General features: G+C 39.1%; 1 protein-coding gene across 7 annotated transcripts in view; it reads left to right on the plus strand.

The window, feature by feature from the left end:
- LOC124355304 (protein grainyhead) overlaps window positions 1–22,371 on the plus strand; it is a 299,632-nt gene that overhangs the window by 61,744 nt on the left and 215,517 nt on the right. For all 7 annotated transcript variants that reach the window (XM_046806387.1, XM_046806391.1, XM_046806392.1 and 4 more), the window contains exon 2: window positions 9,706–10,241. In XM_046806387.1, coding sequence (XP_046662343.1) covers window positions 9,748–10,241 — 494 coding nt within the window. In that variant the 5' untranslated portion in view covers window positions 9,706–9,747. The remainder of the gene's footprint in view (window positions 1–9,705; window positions 10,242–22,371) is intronic.

Genomic DNA, 22,371 nt, shown 5'->3' on the forward strand with positions numbered 1-22,371 from the left:
TATTTATTTTGTTGATTTGTTTACGTTTTCATTATTCATACATATTTATTCTTCGTTATATTTGTTTCATTGTTTATATCGTTAGTGGTTAACATTGTTCATATTTTATAAATATTTATTTGTTTTGTTAATACTTTCACATTTTTTTGTAATAGCTTGTTTTCTTCGCTTGATTTTTTTTATATTGTTAATTGTTACTTTGTCAAATTTTGTGTATTTAGCTTCTCGTTATTTGCTTGCATAACTAGTATTGTAGTTATTGCTTGCTTTCTTTTCATGGACTTTATTGTATGATTGTTAGCCACTCATTAATTTATTAAGTATATATTAATTCACAATATTTCTAATTCTTGATACACTCTGTTGGCCATCTTTGTTTTTTTTTTTTTTTTTTTTTTTTTTGTAATAATGTAAAATGGCGCATGCCGCCGATGAATAAATAAGTAAAATGTTGAATGGGTGTGAGTGCGTGTTCTCAAAAGCTTTGGGTTGCTTTTAAGGTGATCCTACCCTGGTCAATCCAAGGGCTCTGAGGGTGATTGCAGGATCTAAGTGGTAACAGCGGCCTCAGGGACACCCCGACATAGAACAGCACATCTGAGATGAGAAGGCTACTCTCGAAGGAAACATTACTGTTGCAGTACTTTCCGAACTTTTTATGTCATCTGGAAGATTTTCATGGGATTTGCATGAGTGGGAGTAGGCAGTAGGAATATATAAGATAATCCTTGTGCGTTGTAATTGTCTCGGTACTTCTAATTAAAATCGACACAAAACCGTTTATGACTAATTTTTTAGAGAGACGTGTTCAAACAGTCTTCTAGCACCCGGAACTCATTAGGGCGGTGGGTTTGCGGGCTGGTGCGATGTATTGGTTTTGACGAACAATTGCATATTGTATGTAAATCTCGCGGAGACAGGGTTTCCTAAGGCCTTACCGCACACATTCTTCTACAGGCGATCAGAGTAGTGGTTTGCAGCTTGAGCACTCATCTGTCATGTTGGGACCGAAGATGGATGGTAAATGGACAATTTATTAATGTGTGACTACGTCCATAGTACAAAGTCAGGAACCAATTGTGAGGTGGTTAATCTGTATTAGAATAATTTTAACGATACTACCTTCCAAAAATCTTTGAACCCTCGGCCAACTAACTTCATCTTTTGTTAATATAAACATATAATACGAAACATATTTAAAATTTAGATTGTATGCTTACATTTTTCAAAATTGTTGGTCTCCCAATTACATGCTAAAGACTCGCCGACGTGCCATTAATGCCATTGATGCTAAAAATCGTTTAAGACGGGTTTTGACGCCTTAGGCGTTGGTGCTCTTTATAATGGAAGCTGGCAATCTGTTGATAAAATAAACACCTGCTTGTTCTGTGTCTTCCAGATCGGTAGTTGTCTCTGTCTCTAGTCGCATATCCGTGCAAGTCACGAACCCTTGTCAGGGTACATTTGGACATACATAATGAAACTGTTTCCATGATGTAGAGACTGGGCAGAGTCAACAGTTGCAAGTTTTTTAAGGCTGGTCGACACGACTCTCTGAAACTCATGTTGGCAATGATTCAAATCGCTTTCTTTTGAAGCTTGAATGCTCTCAAAAATTGATTATTTGCACAAGCTTCCCACAACACCAATCCGTAGGTAAGATGTGGGTAAATCAGACCATAGTATGCCGTTATCAGTACCTAGCTCGGGCAGTGTCGTCTGCTAGACCTTTAACTATGGAACGGACTTTGAAAAGCCACAGGAGGGAAATCCGAACATTGTATTCAGAGACTGGTTCATGAAGCGAAAAACAGTCTACCATATAGAAAGAATACATTGGCATGCTATATCCTACCCTCAATATAATCAACCAACAATTTCGTCCTAGGATCCAAAGTTACGTGAAATGACTTTCTGAAACTATTACTGCTAGTATCGCTTATACCAAAAATACCAAATCATCAAGTTCTTTTTAAAATCGTGTTTATGTCCGTCTGTGTAATAACTGGAAGATACTGGAGTCAAAATGTTAAAAGGTAACAACATTACTAGGAATCCGTAAAGAAATGCCTCGTTACATTCATTACTTTGATATTTTGGCATAGGCCTACTGTTTATTTTACGAAATGAAATAATATGACCCTGTACTACAAAATCTGTACTTAAAACGGGTTTCCTATGTAATAGTGGTGCTTCAGGAGATCTTATTTTCGAAAGTTGGAACTGTATTACCTATAGCTTTTAAGGGATATAATATGAACATGTATGATAATACCACACGACCATGAAAGAATAGTAAAAACGTGTTTCTCTTCGACAAGGAATGCGAGTTCCGTATCTGAATGTGTTAAAAATGTATTATTTAAAAATACCATACGACTTATAAAAACCTTCCAACGTTACTAAACATTACTTTGGTATAATTTCATTGAGCCTAATGTTATAGATTCATATGTCTTTTAGAATAATTTTTTATTTTATGTAATTTTATTTCTTAAATGTTGATCGATCCAATAAATTGCACCTGTAGAATGAAGCATCACGAAATTGTTTTATCTTTATTGCTTGAACATTGATTACAATTGCCACAGCTTGTTGTGAGTTCACGAAGCTTCCTACTTCGTTGCTGAAGAGCTTTTACAGGTGAAACTTGAAATTACAGACCTACCAAATTATCAGTTAATGTTAACGGTGGCCAAGGTCGGCTAACAACGTGACACGTGAAGAAGCCCACTTTGTTTAACAGGCTCCCAGGCCTAATGGTGAGCGGTGAGATCTTGCTGAACGTGTAATGGGTAAACTAATGGTAAAGGCGGCGCTGCCGTGGTGAGTGCTGCTCGGCTGTATAAGGTCTCTTGTAATGCGCCATCAATCATGGCTCGCGCACGCGTACGGGCGGCCAGGCGCGCGCCTCGCATAGCGCCCGGTCCAGCAGCAGCCGCTCCGCCGCGCCACGGAGTACTGTAGCTGTAGTACGGTCCTGTTTATAGACAACGGTTCGCCTCAAGCGATAACAAAGTGACCGGAGTCTCATAGTGCCCCATTCAGCCTGTTTGTGGAACTAGTAGTGGTTCGCTCTGTACACGTCGTGTGTTAATTATTCCCAGGTAATCAATCCGATGGATATGTTGGAACTGCGGTATAATACTATTATAGCACGCGAGCATTGCGCCCGGTCCAGCAGCAGCCGCTCCACCGCGCCACAGAGTACTGTAGCTGTAGTACGGTCCTGTTTATAGACAACGGTTCGCCTCAAGCGATAACAAAGTGACCGGAGTCTCATAGTGCCCCATTCAGCCTGTTTGTGGAACTAGTAGTGGTTCACTTGTACACGGCGTTTGTTAATTATTCCCAGGCAATCAATCCGATGGATATGTTGGAACTGCGGTATAATACTATTATAGCACGCGAGCATAGCGCCCGGTCCAGCAGCAGCCGCTCCGCCGCGCCACAGAGTACTGTAGCTGTAGTACGGTCCTGTTTATAGACAACGGTTCGCCCCAAGCGATAACAAAGTGACCGGAGTCTCATAGTGCCCCATTCAGCCTGTTTGTGGAACTAGTAGTGGTTCACTTGTACACGGCGTGTGTTAATTATTCCCAGGCAATCAATCCGATGGATATGTAGGAACTGCGGTATAATACTATTATAGTACGTGAGCATAGCGCCCGGTCCAGCAGCAGCCGCTCCGCCGCGCCACAGAGTACTGTAGCTGTAGTACGGTCCTGTTTATAGACAACGGTTCGCCCCAAGCGATAACAAAGTGGCCGGAGCCTCATAATGTCCCATTCAGCCTGTTTGTGGAACTAGTAGTGGTTCGCTCGTTCACATCGTGGGTTAATTATTCCCAGGCGATCAATCCGGTGGACGTGTATGAACTGCGGTAGCTTGCTACGTCAACGCAGTTTTTGTCAAATCAGACGGTGAGTTGACGAAATGCAAATACCACCAATCTTTAGTATAGTGAAATGTGTAATCCAATATTCTGTGAAAGTTAGAGTTATAAGTCTGTCGATATTTGACAAATCTTTCATGACTGCCTCGTCCTACTCGTATAATTTCTATACTCCCTTAATTATATCAATTTAATATCTAATTTGTGAATTGAAGAAACTTTACACAGATCGGATGATTCGGACTGGTTCAATGAAATAGCTGGGATGTACCATTAACATTTGAAATTTACGTAGTCGTGTAAGCTGTTGTTTTTCAGAGATGATGCCTTAAAATGAATAATAAGTACAGAAATAGTAGATATATTTTAGTCAATTGTTTGTGAAGGACCCGTCAGGACCTTATTGAGATCGTTATCTTCCCCGTCTGTCCGTCTGTCCGATAGAAAGGTCCTAGAGGCTTGATACGTGGTACATAGGTTCCTCATGATTCTAGGAAGAACCTTATTGATGTTGGTTTGAAAAGCCCTAAGGACAGCCCCTCTGTCTGTCTGTCTGTACGTGTCCTTATCAGTCTGTACGATAAATCTTGATAGAAACGTACTGGAGACTTGGAATGTAATACTTAGATTCCTCCTAGTTAAAAGAAGAGCTTCATTAATTTTGGGTACACAATTATGAGGGCATATGATTTTAACATATTGGAGTGAAATTTTGTTTATTAATTTCTAAATTTCTAATATCCCGTTCAGACATGTGTACGTGATAACATTTTAAAAAGGTGACTGGATGGAAATTAAAGCTTTGTGGAACAAAGTACAAATCTTTAGTTCATTACGAAACTGTAAGAAGTTCGTGACAGACTCAATTAAGCTTACCATCCTTTTATGGAATTAGTACACTTCAAACTAAACAACTTTGTAAACTAAACAATTTTTGTAGTTCGACCAGGTTTATATTTGTCCCTGGAGATGTTATTACTAATAAACCACAGTAATGAATAATAAACCACCGTATTTACTAGAAGAAGCTTTCAAAGGTTTGATGGTGCACGAACAATCGCACAGTCCACCATTGTTTCAGAAGGTCCAGGAGAGGAGAAGGCAGAGGGGTGCCCGGGGACAATCAAAGTGGAGGCTGACAATGTATTTATCCTGATGTAAAGTGGACAATTGTTGACCGTTGCGCCTCCAGTGATGTTACAGCAGGGTGTAATTATCGTGGTGCGCGCATGCGCGGTCCAGTACACACAGGTTTTGTTTGTTTCGTTTAGCCTCTGCAGTAGCTGACAGGCAAGTGCAGCCAAGCGGAGAGTACTCCTGGAGATGCCTGCGTTCAAGTCTCCCTGTACATTTACTGTAAATGATATTGCTTATTCTGGGAGTGTATAGCATACGCTTCTTAGGGTATCTCTCTTTGGATACCACCATATAAATAAAACGCCAAATGTTTAAATTGTCCCTTTTATCAAGGAAAAGAATTCAATTTTTGTTTATAATAATAATAATAATACTTTTATTGCTTTAGAACATGTACATGTTATAGAAATTGTCCAGGAAGAAAATAAGCTAAATTTGGGATTCATACATGACATCTAGGTTACTTTCACACATACAATTTATTCCATCCATCTTTTTTTTCATTTTTGACGATGGAAGGATCGTGAAGGAAACAGGGGTTTTCCGGACATTTGCCATCGATCAGTGAAACAAAAATTATAGTTTTTCACTGATCTGTTGGCATATATCTGGAAAATCCTGTTTCCTTCACAAGGAAAGGATCCAAGAATAGTAATTCAAATTTGTTCTGGAGAATATATAAGTTACTGTTGCTGGATGAGATTTAATGCGATAACATTATATTCAAAGGAGTTAAAAGTAGAAGTTTCGTAGCATTACGTGTAAATATTTTCAACTTGAATGTATGAATAAGCGAATTCACTGTTCTGGAAATCTGCTTTTGGTGGGGGTGAACATATTTGCTGATCATTGTGCGCTAGTACTTCCACATATCAACGGACGGTTTTTAATTTGAGTATCCCTGCATCAAAAGCAAGAGTGGTTTGTGATTCAGTTGAAATCACAGCCAAGGATCATGTACAATTAGGTTACATTGAGACTGACAAGAAAACTCGCGGCAAGGGGAAAGTGACATTCGCATATTCAGTGTCGAGTCGGTTTCTTTGATCTAACTCGAGGCAATTGCATTATACAACTGGGTGGTTGATGATTGATCCGATTCTGATTGTTCTGTGGGCCAGGAGCATTTGTTACAGAAGCAGAAGTATGATATTAGCGTACAGACTTGTGTGATTGACAATCAATTGATGACTAACTAAAGTTACTGTTTGTAGCTCTCTTCATAGTGCGGAAGTGGCTAAAGGATAACATTCATTTACTAAGGTTGGTCCTATCCTAGAAGAATGGTCTGGTCAATAACATTATTTGCTAGCATAAAGATGATTTTGAGCCAGATTACTTCGTTGCTCTTGATTAGACATAGCACGTTGGGGAATCTCTGAGAACCCCTTCAGGAGATATACGTCTCACTATGAAGTAAAGATTAGGACCAGAGCCGCAGGGATGTGTGACTTCTTATAATGCCCACACATGGGAGTTAGAATTATTATTTTTAATTTATTAATATTTAGGGCATAAGAATCTAATTTATAATCATCACCTTTTTACCTCACTTTCCTCTTTCATTTCCGTTTATGTCAGTACATTATGTCTAGTGTATGTCAAAATGGACGGAATACACAAGAGAATCACTCACAATAATAGGATTTAAGTATTCAGAAAGTTTTGTTAATTCTCTAACAAACCCCTTTGGAGGATACGCTATTTAGAGGGTTTAAGAATAATTAATGAAGGTAGTTTAACTATGCTAAAATATCAATAGTTTACGGTATCAGTATACCTTTTACGTAGCGTTTATAGGTTTTTCTTTTCGCTTCTTAGTATTTTATTTTTCTAAGAGGTAGATGAAGGGTTAGGTGACACATACACTGAATAGTCCAGTCATTTTAGGTTTTTTAAACCTCAATCTGCGGAAATATTCTTAGTATTTTATTTTTCTAAGAGGTAGATGAAGGGTTAGGTGACACATACACTGAATAGTCCAGTCATTTTAGGTTTTTTAAACCTCAATCTGCGGAAATATTCCTAGAGAGCTGAATTTTGGTATATAACCTTTATTATGGCGTTTTAATGAAGACGTGAAAAACCGACATTGGTATCGTCCCGGCCAAAAAAGTTATAAGGGTCAAAAGGTCACGAAAATCAGTTTTTCGGGAATATCTCGCGGCCTATGGCTCGGAGGTCAATAAAGGAAATTATAAAAATTATTTCTCATACGATTATCTACAAAAAAAGTCCATTGCATTTTTCTGTAAAGTCAACCGTTTTCGGACTAGAGTGCTGAGAAAGCGAGTAGAATGCACTCACATAGGGTATTATATAGGCCTACCGTATACATATTAGGCGTCGTCTGCTTAGTGCATCGTCTAAAATCTGACACTGTCGCAGACTTGACTCCTGGAATCTGTAGGGGAGATGTTGCTGACGTAAAAATACGTTTATAACATTTAAATGGCTTACTGTTGAAAACACTGTATTTTATTAATGGTGTAGCACTTTAAATATTATATTTCAAGCATCCTGCAATTTTAAACTGTATGTGTCGATAAAATTATTATTTAAGTCAGATGTTGCGTTATTGCTACGTTGTTGTGTCCTATTGCAATAGCTGTATCTTCTCCGTCATATCTTTCTCTGTAAACCTAGATACCTACATGTCAGGCCTACATACCTACATGTATCCGACATTGACGTCTAAAAGTTCAGGACTCAGGGATGTAAAGAACAGATAAAAGATAAGATTGAGACGCCCCGTTGAGATCCTGCTGGGCGGTAAAGTTTCCTGTGAAGACATGTAGGAGCGTGGTGCACTTGGCTTCGCACCAAGGCACTAAAGGAGAAAATGACATTTTGATCATAATTGGTACTAAATCAAGACTATAATAGCTATATAATTCAACTGCAAATTTGCAAATGTTTTTCTTCATCGTCCAAAGTCATCTATGGTTATGCTCCTTGCATTTCCCCTTCTGTGGCGATACACCGACTTATTATCATAACTAGTTGGTCATATCTGCGGATGTTTTCTTGTAACTGTTAATCCACTCGAGAAAGAACTACGGGCAGTGGCCGCTGACAGAAGGATAGGAGAGAACATGTTGCGGCGGGAGCAATTACGCACCTAATGACTTCGGAGCTGAATATGGGCACTGTAATGAATTGTGTCTTTTAATTGATGAATGACTCCACTCGAGTTTATAATCTCCCGGTGTCTACCTCTGTCTTCTCGCTCTGATAGAAGGTGATACCCTCGGCTATTCTGACAGTGAAGGGAACTGACTGGGAAATTGGTTTGATAATTCATGTGACCTGCATGATTTCAGCTCAGAGGAAAGTGGACGTTGGGTGTATTCTAGATGCCATTTTAGCCAATGTTTCCTAACGCCCAAGCTTATGCAATCGATTGCAATTAGGTAGAATAAGCAAAGATAAAACACATGTTGCTTTTGTCTCTGATATCCTACCCAATCTGTTGGAGAGGTTGTAGGGTTAAGCATTTGCAGAGAGGCAAGACCGGTTGCAGAGTTGGGAATTTGTGGATAATATCCACTCGACGTTAAGGATCCTTGGAGCCATTACGCTTTTCAAGTGCATATTCCAGGTTATGTCCATCAGACAAAATGTTTTGTTGCTTTGGATTGTTTGCGGATATTTTAAAAATTATCACCCGCCTGAAAGAGGTATCATCATTAGAATATGTATCTTCCTAGGGGACGTCTTGACGTTTAAGTTAGTAAACATATTGAATTAATTTTTTATAGTAATATTCTGTTTTAATAATAAAAAACTATAAATGTTGGCAGGACACATACAAACATAAGAACCAAAATTGCTAAGAGCCTCTAAAAATTCACACCTTAACTTACAGTGGATGTATTCTTATTTGCATACACAAGGTGTTATAATCTGTATCATATCTTTAAGAAACTGATGGAGTACATGAAGATGAGTAAAATCGTTCGTGTGGGAAAGGGCTTATTTTACTTGTTTACTTCTCCGTCCGTATCTTTGCCTTTTCAAAATATCAAACACGATTAGGTTCTAATTTCTGTCTGCTTGGTAGGGTTCAAGTAAAAGTAATAAAACATCCGAGAATCATTAAGGTTTGAGAAGTGTTCATTTTTAGCTGAACACTGTGTAAGTAATTAGTAAACTTTTACTCAACTTTATGTATACATGTTGTAATTCCGGCTGTGAGTTGGTTTACCTTGGACATCAGATTTATCCTACAATGTACAGATTAGCGTATTGATCATGACTTCTCTTTTACTTGAACAGTATTCCACTTAACCCAAGCAGTATTACCATGCATTACAGTACAATTATAATTAGTATAACCGGATATTCTAACTATGAGGTGAAGACTAGTTGTTTGACCCTGAAGAAGGGCACTATTAGTGTATAGACCTGTGTGATTGACAATCAATTGATCACTTAAGGTACTGTTTGTAGCATTCTTCAGGGTACGAAAGTGTTTAAAGAAGATTAAGGCTCCTCCTCTCCTAGAAGAATGGTCTGGCCAATACCATTGTCTGCTAGGATTAAAGATGATTTTGCGCCGGATTAGTTCGTTTCTAATCATTTATAAACGTGTCGAGTGTATGTAAATATGTAAAAAAGAGAGTTTCTGTAAAACATTTGAAAATGATTTCCCCTTCTTGGTGATGTTCCAGAGAGCTGATGGGCAGAGGGGTGTGCAGCCAGAGCTAGGGACCATGAGCAGCGTGACCTCACCCTTGCCGAGCCTCACCCCCGAGGTGCTGAAGATGCGGCGGACCATGGAGTCGCCGACCGAGGACTCCGACCAGGAGAGGACGGGGAACCCTAGCGTGTCTCCCCTGCCTCCCGCAGCGTCCCCCGCCCTGGCGTCCCCCAAGCGGGAGCCTCCCACCTCGCCCGTCATGCTCGCCACCATGACCCCAGTCAGTGTGGTCGAGTACGAAGAACAGGAGGCCGCAGCGGCTGCTGCAGCGGCCGCTCAACAGAAGACGGTCATTTTCATACCGCCCGGTCAGAGCTCGCAAGAAACCGTCATCTATGATAACTCCTCCCAGAACCTGGAGTCTAGTAACGGGCCTGTGTCGGTTGTCGTACAACCTCCGGGAACCCAACTGATCAACCAGACCGCGACTTATCAAGGACCTCCAGGCACGACCGTGCTGGTCTTATCGGAGCTGGTGGAGGACATGTCTCCTCTTCTTGGAATAAGGTAAGTTTCCTCTTTTCCTTCGCTGTGTTACTGGAACTATGCATGAACGGATGCCGATGATTAGTAATTCTCTCAGAGGTTGTTTAGCTTCAAACATCTCCAGTTTCCATAAACCTCGATAACTTATCAGATGCTTTTAGTTTCTGTAGTACATTATTTCAGTCTTCTCATATTGTGGCGAGTGCCACTATAAATTTGAATTTTGGCGCGTAATCTATCAGTAGCCGCGAACACGATAGCCAGCTGCGCCGACCTTTAGTTCATACCTTTAACAATGGGAGCCTCCAACTATCTGGAATTCTACTGGACAGGTTCTGGTAGGATGTTTCTGCCTAGGTTAGCAAGCGGAGAGCGGAGGTTGTGTCAGAGTTATGCGGCTATCGTGTAAAGTAGACCGGATAGAAGTGTTCGTAGATCGTCTAGTGTTATAACTAGGGAACTTTCGGAACCATATCTAAATTATTAGTTTATCTTTTCCTCATCAAACCTGGTTAGGTCTGGATAGGGGAAAATCTAGTGGCGGATCCACGGTAAATAATTATTCCTCTGGAAAGGTGCCCTCTTCCGGTCGCTACGACACGAGGTTGCAATATGAATCATTAAACACAGTTTTTCTTGATTAAATCTACTTGAAATGAATATTTTAGTAAGCGTTTCATGGCGTTACGGCTCATATCAAATAAAGAACAGGTGTTTCACAAGTTACAAAAACGCTCTAAAGGGTTTACGAAGTATCGTGTCTTTGCGCTAGAACAGACTGTTTGTATTTGACCTTTACGCTGTTCGTAATATAGCATTAACCTACCATCGCACATTAAACTACGGCTAGCTCAGCGGTATTACACGATTATCTTGCAGCCAACGAGTGTAACGAATTTGTCGGACTTATCACAGGGATCTCGGCAAACCGTGCCCAAGTAAAGGGTTTAACGACGACCAATGATACCTTCTGCGCTCCATTACTATAAAATTAAGAGTGTAATCCGTGCAGGATAGTTCTTAGCGGTACTCCGCTTTGACTTGACAAAGTATGATAAGCCCTGCTTGACTATTGTTCAAGAGGAATACTTTGATAGTATTCATTTGCTCCAGGTGAATAAAAATGTTGTGTTCCTAAAGACCCCAAGATTAGTATAAAAAACAGTTTCTGTGATACAAAACATCAGTAAGACTACGTTTCGAGATCTGTGATCTGATCTCTTCATCAGGTAAATAACTACCCTAACACATACAAACTAGGTTAAAATAAACAAATCATACCAGAGCGTTGTGACACTCGTAAGTCAGGTAAGACCAAACCAATTGGCCTCTGGTCAGTCGTAGGTGGTTGGTCGACGAATGCAGACCTATTGCGTGACCTGTATTCTGTAGTTTAGTTTTAATGATTAGTATTGTGTTTAGTTTTTTTTATTGAGTGCATGTTAATGTAGTTGACACACAACATGGTGGTTGTTATTCCTGAATTATGCGTGTCACCACGCTCTGGTAAGGTTTGTTTATTTTAACCTAGTTTGTAATTATGTGTTAGGTTAGTTATTTACCTGAAGAAGTGATCAGATTGCAGATCTCGAAACGTAGTATTACTGATTGTTTGTATCTCTGAACGATGGAAAATGTCCGGAAAAATTCTTGTTTCCTTCACAATCCTTCCATCGTCAAAAACAAACTTCAAACCCGAGATTAGTATTTTCGTTGCTCCGTTGTGATAATTGAGAGCCTCATTCTCTTCAGCACGGAAATTAGGTCACATTACGTAAGCTTTATATTGGGTTGCCAATTCCTGTCAGAAGTGCTTTTACATAGAAATAAAAGAGTCAATTAAGGGTCAGAGCTAGGCTGTCATATGAATTATTAGAGTTTTTTCGGTTTTTATTGGATATTTTACTTTTATTTTTTTAGGAAGCCCTAAGAGACGTAACTAGTTATTAGTCATTGGAGGAAAGTTGGTATCAAAATAATGTTTTATGGTAGGTTTGTTGACATGAATGTTAGGAAACGAAATGGTGCTTAGATTTGTATACGTATTGTAGGAATAATATTTAAATAAACAGTAATTATACGTTCGTTTGACTCACTATTGAAAATTCTGCCCCATCACAAGTACAAGGTGAGAGTTGTCGTTATCTCTGTTACGTACTCTGTAAATATGTTGAAGTATCTATCACGAGAAGAAATTACAAGTGCATTAAGAAAGAAATACATTACCGCGGCTTGTGCAACTTAATGAGAGATTACTTCTGGATAGTAGTTGCATGTACTCAATACAACCTCTACTCCTCTCCGTGTAGCGGCCAAGTAAAGCAATTTACTACAAAGTTACAACATCTCAGAATTGGATGAAATATGAATCAAAAATAAAAAAAGAACTATTCGTTCTTAAAACAGGAAAGTAAACAGATTTCCTGGCGTCCAGAGCGGGATCGGTGGATTACTAGATGATTAACGTAGTGTAAAGTCAGCGATGATTTCATGTGTCTGTTTTATTACAACTTGACGGTTTTTACAGTCCTGAAGGAAAACAAATAGTTTGTTTACATAACGAATAGAAATTATGTAACACTACAACGTTTTATATTGTTATTGTTATGTAACAGTGGTGAAGGGACTTCGAAGTCATATATTTATTGATAATGTTTGTGCAACGTGACATAAATTTAAAAACAATAGAGTAGTTATCTTTAGATTTCTATACTTTCCTTACTCTGTATTTTGTTACTTGTAAGATCTTTGAAGCTTTAGGTTTTAATGATTCATCATTCCTAACCTTTGTGTATCGACCAAGACAGTTATCGCCCATCTACGAACATACTTTCTCTTCTTCTAATTATGAGAATTCCTTTTATTTCCTCTTCACACTAACTACTGATCATTTTAGTAATGTAATCGTTATTTATTACCTCTCCGTATGTAGATACAATCTCCCCGTTATGTTTATGGATGGATATTACAAGTGTTCATACTTCATGTACTTACCCTGGGAAAGGTTTTGCTTATATTCGTTATAGCAAAGCGTTGAGTAGGTAATAAACATTTTCCTAACTTCCCCTAATGATGTGTGGCTAAATAACAACTCACTACGTTTCGAAAACCAGTATCTTTTCTCTTCTTCAGGTGACAAAAACTGAATCTATAGTTTAACACAGGGAAATGTCAACAAATAAAAAGTCATGGCGCTTAACACACCAAGCAAGTAATATAGCGAAGATAGTGTAAAACGTAACACAACTTTTAAGATCAATCAATCAATCAATCAATGTTCAAAAGCTACTGAAAGACATATAACAGCTGTGTCAAATAATCAACCATTAGTTATATATTATCAGCAAAATTCATTCCTTTACTGTATTGTCATTGTTCTTATTATTGTTCCTAGTTATACTTGCATAAAATAGTGAATATACTCTAGTTGTTTATCATTCTTGGTAACGGGTTTTGCAAATTACTTCGTTAATATGATGGGGGTATGCAGAGCCGCATTTATTTTTTACATCGCTGTATTCTGAATATGATGTTAAACAATTACTACCTGAAAAAGATGGTAGATGTTAGTTCTCGAAACGTCGTGTTTTATATTTTGTCACACGTAACGGCGGGTGACAATCTACACTCCTAACGTTCCTGTTAACCATTTTAACAATCCTTGTCTACAAAGAGCTCTAGACAAAGAACTCATGTAAATGTTTCTTGAATCTAAAATCGAATTCGTTGTCAGCGAGAATGGAGCAACGCACTCATTACCCAACCACGCTCTGTGATCGGAATGGGATCTGGCTCGAACAATTAAGTCATTACTCATTTATGCCGTTGTGTAACGACCATATGTTTTATGTTCTCGCGTCAGCCCCCGATAATTGGTATCCGTGTCCGTCCGTCTGTCCGAGCGCCGGATAGGTCCACTTTCTCCTCGGACGATAAGATGGCTCGAGCTCCAGGGTGGGCGGTGGGCGCTCTTGTTTATCTTAATTAGTCTCCTGTTTGGAATAAATGGTTCTTATCGAGGAGGGAGAACATTTAGTAAATCACGGAGCTCCGGGTTTCTAGGTAAAGATTTGTGTCTCCAGGTGCTGTAGGTGGTTGTAAAGATTTGGGTATCTAGGTGCTCTAGGTGGGTGTAAAGATTTAGTTCTCCAGGTACTATAGGTGGGTATAAAGATTTGGATCTCCAGGTGCTCTAGGTGGGTATAAAGATTTGGATCTCCAGGTGCTCTAAGTGGGTATAAAGATTTGGGTATCCAAGTAATCTAGGTGGGTATAAACATTTGGGTCTCCAGGAGTTCTAGGTGGGTATAAAGATTTGGGTCTCCAGGTACTCTAGGTGGGTATAAAGATTTGGGTCTCCAGGTACTGAAGGTGGTATAAAGATTTGGGTCTCCAGGTACTCTAGGTGGGTATAAAGATTTGGGTATCCAAGTACTCTAGGTGGGTATAAAGATTTGGATCTCCAGGTGCTCTAAGTGGGTATAAAGATTTGGGTATCCAAGTACTCTAGGTGGGTATAAACATTTGGGTCTCCAGGAGCTCTAGGTGGGTATAAAGATTTGGGTCTCCAGGTACTCTAGGTGGGTATAAAGATTTGGGTCTCCAGGTACTGAAGGTGGTATAAAGATTTGGGTCTCCAGGTACTCTAGGTGGGTATAAAGATTTGGGTATCCAAGTACTCTAGGTGGGTATAAAAATTTGGGTCTCCAGGTACTCTAGGTGGGTATAAAGATTTGGGTTTCCAGGTACTCAAGGTGGGTACAAAGATTTGGATCTCCAGGTGCTCTAGGTGGGTATAAAGATTTTTAATTATTTGTTTGAATATAAAACTTTATTAGGTATTACGGAAGGAATACAAGTAGGCCTTCATATCGTATGGGAAAAAGGACATATTTAAAATTTTTGAATCCAAAAACAATGATTTATTGTAAAAAGTTAATATATTTGCTACTTTTTAACCCAAGTATATTATGTTAAATCTTTACAATTTTATCATCAACTGTATGAATTGCTTATTAGATCAATATAATGGTGGAACAGAGGAGTGTAGAAGATCGAGATAGCGTATCGCACAGAAGGACAGCCTCTCGTTTTATCGTTTGATGCGTACGTAGGTCAGGCAGTTCTTTGTAGATATAATAATCGTTTATCAAATACTGTCTTACTAGCTGAAAAAAGTGTAATAAGAATCATTAGTTCAAGTGGGCGCTTATCTATATCTGTGTGAATGTATAGGCAGCCAACTGCCTAATAAAAGTTAGTAAATTTTCTGCCTCTTTAGTAAAACCCCAATAGTAGTTCTAGTAATATGGCTAGTAATCACACAGCCTGTGTAGTGCTAAGAGTTGGTGTGTTCATAGTCCAAATCAGAACTATCTAGAGATTAACATAATTGGATTTGGAGCTATTAAGGTTAAGAGGTTACATCAGCTAACCTACATCTTTAACCCACGCCACACTTTGTTGTAAATGCTCTGATGGGATTTATTAGTGTCGTACTATTCACATTAATCAAATAGTTACATTACTCAATGTATTGCACATATAACGGATCGCAGTTCCATTAATTCAACAAAGAGGTTGCTACTTTTGTCCCAAGTATTTAATGGTCCTAACATTAGATGTAGTAAATACGTTTAAGATTGTTTAAAAACGTATTTCGTGAATTGTTAAGTCAGTTTTATGATTAAAAATTACAATTACCTCAAAAGGTCTTGTTTCAAAATACTTATTTTTTATATACCTGACCAATTTGAGTATATAGGAGCCAAGAACCAATATGCAGTGAACAAGCATACAGTCTGGTTGTATCAAAGTTTATGTCATTTCTCATTTTTAACTCTTTTGATACACTCTCGTTTCGACCTTTGCTAACACTAGCTGGACTGATGATTGATGCCTTTCTTAGGGGAAGTTTCTCTGTCGATGTCAAGTCAAACTAGGTTGTGTTTTACAGTACAATGAGAATTGGCTGCCCTAGACTATTAATTTCGTCAATTCGAAATTTCAGTTTTTATAACATGTAAAACCCTACATATTGAACCGCATAAACAAAATGTAAGGACACAATTTTGGAACGGGAGAACAAAGCATACGATATTTTTACGTTCCAGTGTCTGCAACGAAGAATTTGTCAAGTTACCGGTTGTTACAAAAATACATGTAATGTAATGTTGAGCACCAACTAAACTGAAGGGGAGTTCAAAGCAATGAACTGAATATTACTTTTTAAAATTGGAGAGTGAAATTCGGATTTGTAAAGCCGGCCAAATAATTTTATGATTTATCGTATGTATAAAGATTTAACCGAACCACATCCGAAAATTTCCCACACTGATGAATGACACAAGTGCTTTCTAGAAAACCCAAATCCTCTGACACTTACAACAAATGACGGCGTACAATGGTGCATCAGTCCGGGATGGAGGGTCGGACGCTGCATTCTTCCGGAGGTGTTAAGGAGGCAGAGACAATACCGGGCGGCTAAAACAATCAGGACGGAGGGTGAGGGGGGAGTGAAATACGACCCCGGTATGAAGTACACGGCGAGGAGTTTGATGCTCCGATAGAGTTCACCAGGAAGTGGTCGACGGTCGTGTCGGTCTCCCACACAGGTAGATGGAGGGTGGTTGTGTGGAGGGGCGTTGGGACGGTGGGGCGACCTCCCCCTCTTGATCTTATCCAAACTTTCGCCTACAGGTGTTCCAAGGTTGAGATTGCGTTGAGGATGGCGCGTTCGTCCTCACCGAACCTGGTCGAAGGTTTGTTGACCTTCGTTCTCGTATTTTCGTTTCGACTTTGAAATTCGTGGTTTTATAATCGGCTAATATTTAATTATTTTAAATTAAGCGGTTAGTTTTTTTTTTTTATTTAATGATAAGTTGACGAGAAATCAATGCACAGACACGTGTTTCAATTTAATCCAGAAAAACGAACGTTTTGTTAATTCTCACTTCAAAACATTTTATGTTCCTTCTGTGTCAGTTTATATTGCAATTACTGTTAATCCGCGAACGTCAGCCAAGCGTACATCCGTACTAAACCAGGTAGTGACTTTTTCTCATATTCCTTCATAGGCTGAAAGACAGAAAGAAAGTAATTGAAACGTAGCATACAAAGAGTCATCTCTTCGATTTGGCGAAGAGGGGCAACGAACCGATGAAGGAAGTGGCTAAAGGTACTGGCTCTCTGCAGAATTCCCAAAGACCATATTCTTGTAAAATTTCCAATTTATCCTTATTCTAGAAGTGCCACAAACGTATGATGAGGGGGTAAATGTTTCCTTCTATAAGTGTTGCCTTATACTTCGAAACAAATGAAAGAAAATACTTGTAATATTCGTATTCAGATTCGGCTAAGAGACGCGAATTTCGAATCACAGTACGTTGGTCGATTAAATAAACGTATCATATATTAGACACAAAGAAATAGATAATTGTGCCATAAAAACGAAGCGCATTCACGCCAGATGTAAAATATTCGTTAAGAGCACACTCCCTTCGTGTAGTTAAAATTTTCCAAGGAAATTCCGGGAATTTTTAAACCTTCCTTGGAATAATAACAGTGGGTTTACGAGCAGCCGCTGCCACAGCCGCGTAGATGGCATGCCGGGAGATAGGGAAGGCAGTGGCTGTGATGATGACCTTGGACCGTGGCTGTGGCTGTAGGCGTATACCTGCTTCTTCATTAAATTCTCCGACCCCAGACCAAAAAATAAATTACACCTGGCTGCCCCAACTCCCAACACCGACAGACTGACTTTGGGTCGCCACGCTGCAATTTCCCGGACGGCTTTCTTTTCTTTCCGAATCCTTCTTTGTGTCTGGCGTCAGATTCTTTTCCGCCTGAGGTTTTGTAAACAGACTGAGGCAAATATGGTTGCTCATGATAGTAATACAACAGTATGGAGTCTAAGATTTTAGTGACTTTAGTGTAAACCGCAACACAAAAAAAAATAATAGTACAGTACCTATGTTTCTTGACCATGTTTTACATAAACTTTTTAATTTTCTTGATCGGAAGTAAAAGTATTAATTAAATACCTTGGCCTAATTACTGTATAGGGTAAGTTTATTGCTAATTATAGAAGTAGCATTACAAACAAATTGTTGAACTGTGATGCAGGAAAATGCTATCGCCTAGTTACAGGCGAAACTACGTTATCACTCCCAGATAGTGAGTGGAGTTGAGTGGTTTGTACGCTACGGACAGAACAAGTATCGTGGTACCTAGTCACTGTTAGTATTCAGGACTAGTCGTATATATATATATATATATATATATATATATATATATATATATATATATATGACGTTCTTCCTCATAATACACTGAAGTATAGAGATAACATTTACATAACATTATTTGCCTAAAGCAATAAACTTGGTCAGGTATCCAAATTTTTAACTAGTGTAATTATTAGGGTGTACCAATTTTGAGATACAGTAATAGAATCACGTTAAAAATCACTTGTTATTGTTTAATTTCTTGTATACTGCATTCATATACGTAAATTATCCTTTTTATAAATTACAATAATCATATCTTTTTATAAACAGTTTTGTTGGTATATTGAAGCTAAAATATTTTAATCTTAACTCGTGTACTTTTATCATTTGGCACATCACATTTGATGGTCTTTACGTAGGCGACAGTCTTTCATTCTTCTCAGTAGTTATATTTTGTATTTTATTCTAAAAATGTGTTCTAAAAATAACCAAACAAGGTTATCGTCTAGGGTCGTCTAGTTCGGAATGGCTACTGGAAAAAGGATTAGGGACACAGATAAGGCAGATTACCTTATCCTCAGCTGTATCTCTTTATGCAACGAACGTAACACATTCCTAGAATAACCTTTATCCGAATATAACAGATAAGTGGAGCAATTAAACATAGATTAGGAACATTCTGCTGAATCAGGTCTGCTAATCGAGCGCACGACGTTATCGTTGTTGGGATCATTGCTACAAGCTTTGTTTACGCGATATAATATCAACAAGCAGTCATTCAAAATAACTTAAAACTAAAACTATGCTACAAATATAACTCTGGGACATATCAGATATAAAAATAACAAAAACTGGACTACACTTCAATTATAAAACATACGAACTATGTAGAAAATTACAAAATATCTACCTACGTGGAAATATACAGTATATAAAGAAAATACATTAATTTTTTATACTTTTGACCCAATTCCGTTTAAGTAATATAATACTAACACCCACACAAAGAAAATTATTTGACATTTATTGTGATTTGTTTAAAAGAATAAGGACAATACTACACAATACTTGACTTAAACAAAAGATGTTATGAAATTCCGACAACCGGAAAAGAAAGACGATTCTAAAATGGGGAAAATGAGTTTTGAACAGATTCATGATACGAAATCAAGGAAACAAAGCTTTATGTTGAACAAAGCTACAACCCAATATAGGTCACAACCCAGTATTGCCAGTTTATCATGTAATCCATAGATTATAAATTTATTAGAATCCCTTTTCGTATTAATTTATAAAATACTGGTTTAATTTAATAATAATACTAACACTAATATGTAATGCAGAGTTCCTCGTGGCTACGACCTTTCACACGTAAATACTCGTATATGAGGACTTCCAGACTTTTCTATGAGAGATCAGTTTGTTAGCGCCTACTTTGGTATGCTATCAAATAATTAGGCGTAATTGTATCTCAAGTTCTTAAAACTCTTGAAAACTATTTTGGAAAGCTCTTGCAGAGCGTGAAAATGAGTGATCCGCGACTGTTAACTTATTCCCAAACCCAGTTGGTTTTTTATATAGAAAGTTCTATATTTTCCAAGATCCCTTGGGTCTCAAGGCTGTTTCAAATGGTTTGTTGAGAGTTCCATTGGAATGAAGGAAAAATTCAGGAGTAAAAGAGAGACTCACTAAAGAAACTTTTAAATGTCAAAGTGTGACCAAAACTGCTTTAAAATAACCATTTTTGGACTTTGTGTTCTTAAAATGTTGCAGTCATAAAGAACCAAAATGGCATTAAAGCCTAATCTAATTTTTTGAACTCAATGAGATTTCTTGTCTCAATCTGGTGTATCACCTCTTGGGATCTGCCAATGTCCATGCGATCACCTCAAAATTCCCTCCTATTCACCATGGTATAAGATTCTGGACGATCCTTTGAACTCGTGCAGCATCTGCAGGTCTGCAGTAACCTAATGCTAAGATTCCTCCCGAACGTCCATGCCCATGATTCACACACCGTGTGTACGTGTCGGCCACTCGAGGCCCAGCGGACAGTTGCCACAAGCCTGAAGGCCACCGCACTCGACCTGCCGCGGTATGTACCTTGTACAGGGCCTTGTGGCCTTGCCTACGGCGCATAGCGTCACGCTAGAATACCGATCAACCGCTAGGCTAGAACTGAGGAAAATCATAGAAAACAAGGCTACTTCATGAGCTGACGTTTCCTTGACGTTGGCAAACCATACATTTCTAACGTTGTAGAACCAAGGTTTATAAACGACAGATTTATTTTAAGCTCAGTAGCTTAAGTTTTATAGGTACATGTTTAAAAGGATTTAAGGACTACTTCGTTATCTCTTTCCGATATATCGCGATTACATCGGGATTTCATACTGACGTAATCCGGAGAAAGTCCAAAATCCCATTCAAGTTCATTTGCCCTGTGATGGCGACTTGTGATAGTAGCTTCTAGCCAGTGTTGTTGGTTGGGCCAGTCAGACTCTAGGGCATATCGTGAGGCCCCAAGTGTCCCCATGCGGACCCGTTATTCCTCTTCCAAACACATGCTAATACTTGTTTGTAAGCAGCTGGTCAAAGCGATGTGTTGAGATGTTTGTTGAAGAAATTGTGCCACCTGCTAATTCCATTGGTGACAAAAATAAATAGCATGTGATGCCCTTAGATCATTTACATTTTCATGATAACTTTTCGTAAAAGATATAAATGTGTGCAATTTTTCATTTTGAGGACTCCCACTTTTGCATATCACATTCTAGTTAATTCTGTCGACCTTATTCAGATATTATACAATTTCTCAATAATATCTTTCCACCTACGACCCATTTCTATTCTTCACTCGTTATTAACGTCATTAACTTCACTTGTAAATGCCTTAGTTACTATCGTACGTTTATTTTGAAGGAAATCCTAAACTTATGACGGTACCGATAAACCTCCACAGATTCCAGAAGTCTTCTTGCATGTCTCGACTTTTTCATTCTTACGACAATAAGCAGTGAAGATGGACAGCGGGTGGTTACAGTGTCGAAAAGGCCCCACAGACTCCAGGGTTCCCAGAGGTTCAGTCCAGCTACAGTAGCGATCCTCGCAAGCTTCCACCGCTCTTTATTCTTGTAAATAAAAAAGTGCGTGGTGATGGACAGAGGGTGGTTACAGTGTCGAAAAGGCCTCACAGACTCCAGAGGTTCTGTCCAGCTCCAGTAGCGAGCCTCGTAAGCGTCCACCTCCCCATTCTTGTAACGACAATAATCAGTGAAAATGTACAGGAGGTGGTTACAGTGTCGAAAAGGCCCCACATACTCCAGAGCTTCCAGAGGTTCAGTCCAGCTACAGTAGCGATCCTCGCAAATTTCCAACACTCTTCATTCTTGTAAATAAAATAGTCAGTGGTGATGTACAGGAGGTGGTTACAGTGTCTAAAAGGCCCCACAGACTCCAGAGCTTCCAGAGGCTCAGTCCAGCTCCAGTAGCGAGCCTCGTAAGCGTCCACCTCCCCATTCTTGTAACGACAATAATCAGTGAAGATGTACAGGGGGTGGTTACATTGTCGAAAAGGCCCCACAGACTCCAGAGCTTCCAGAGGCTCAGTCCAGCTCCAGTAGCGTCCCTCGTGAGCGTCCACCTTCCCATTCTTGTAACGACAATAATCAGTGAAGATGGAAAGGGGGTGGTTACAGTGTCGAAAAGGCCCCACAGATTCCAGACCCTCAGTGCAGCTCCAGTAGCGATCCTAGTAAGCTTCCACCTCCCCATTCTTGTAACGATAATATAATCAGTGAAGATGGACGATGGTGGTTACAGTGTCGGAAAGGCCCCACAGACACCAGAGCTTCCAGAGGCTCAGTCCAGCTCCAGTAGCGAGCCTCGCCAGCTTCCACCACTCTCCACTCTTGTAACGACAG

Source organism: Homalodisca vitripennis, chromosome 2 (genome assembly GCF_021130785.1).
Source record: "Homalodisca vitripennis isolate AUS2020 chromosome 2, UT_GWSS_2.1, whole genome shotgun sequence".
NCBI classification, from domain to species: Eukaryota; Metazoa; Arthropoda; class Insecta; order Hemiptera; family Cicadellidae; genus Homalodisca; species Homalodisca vitripennis.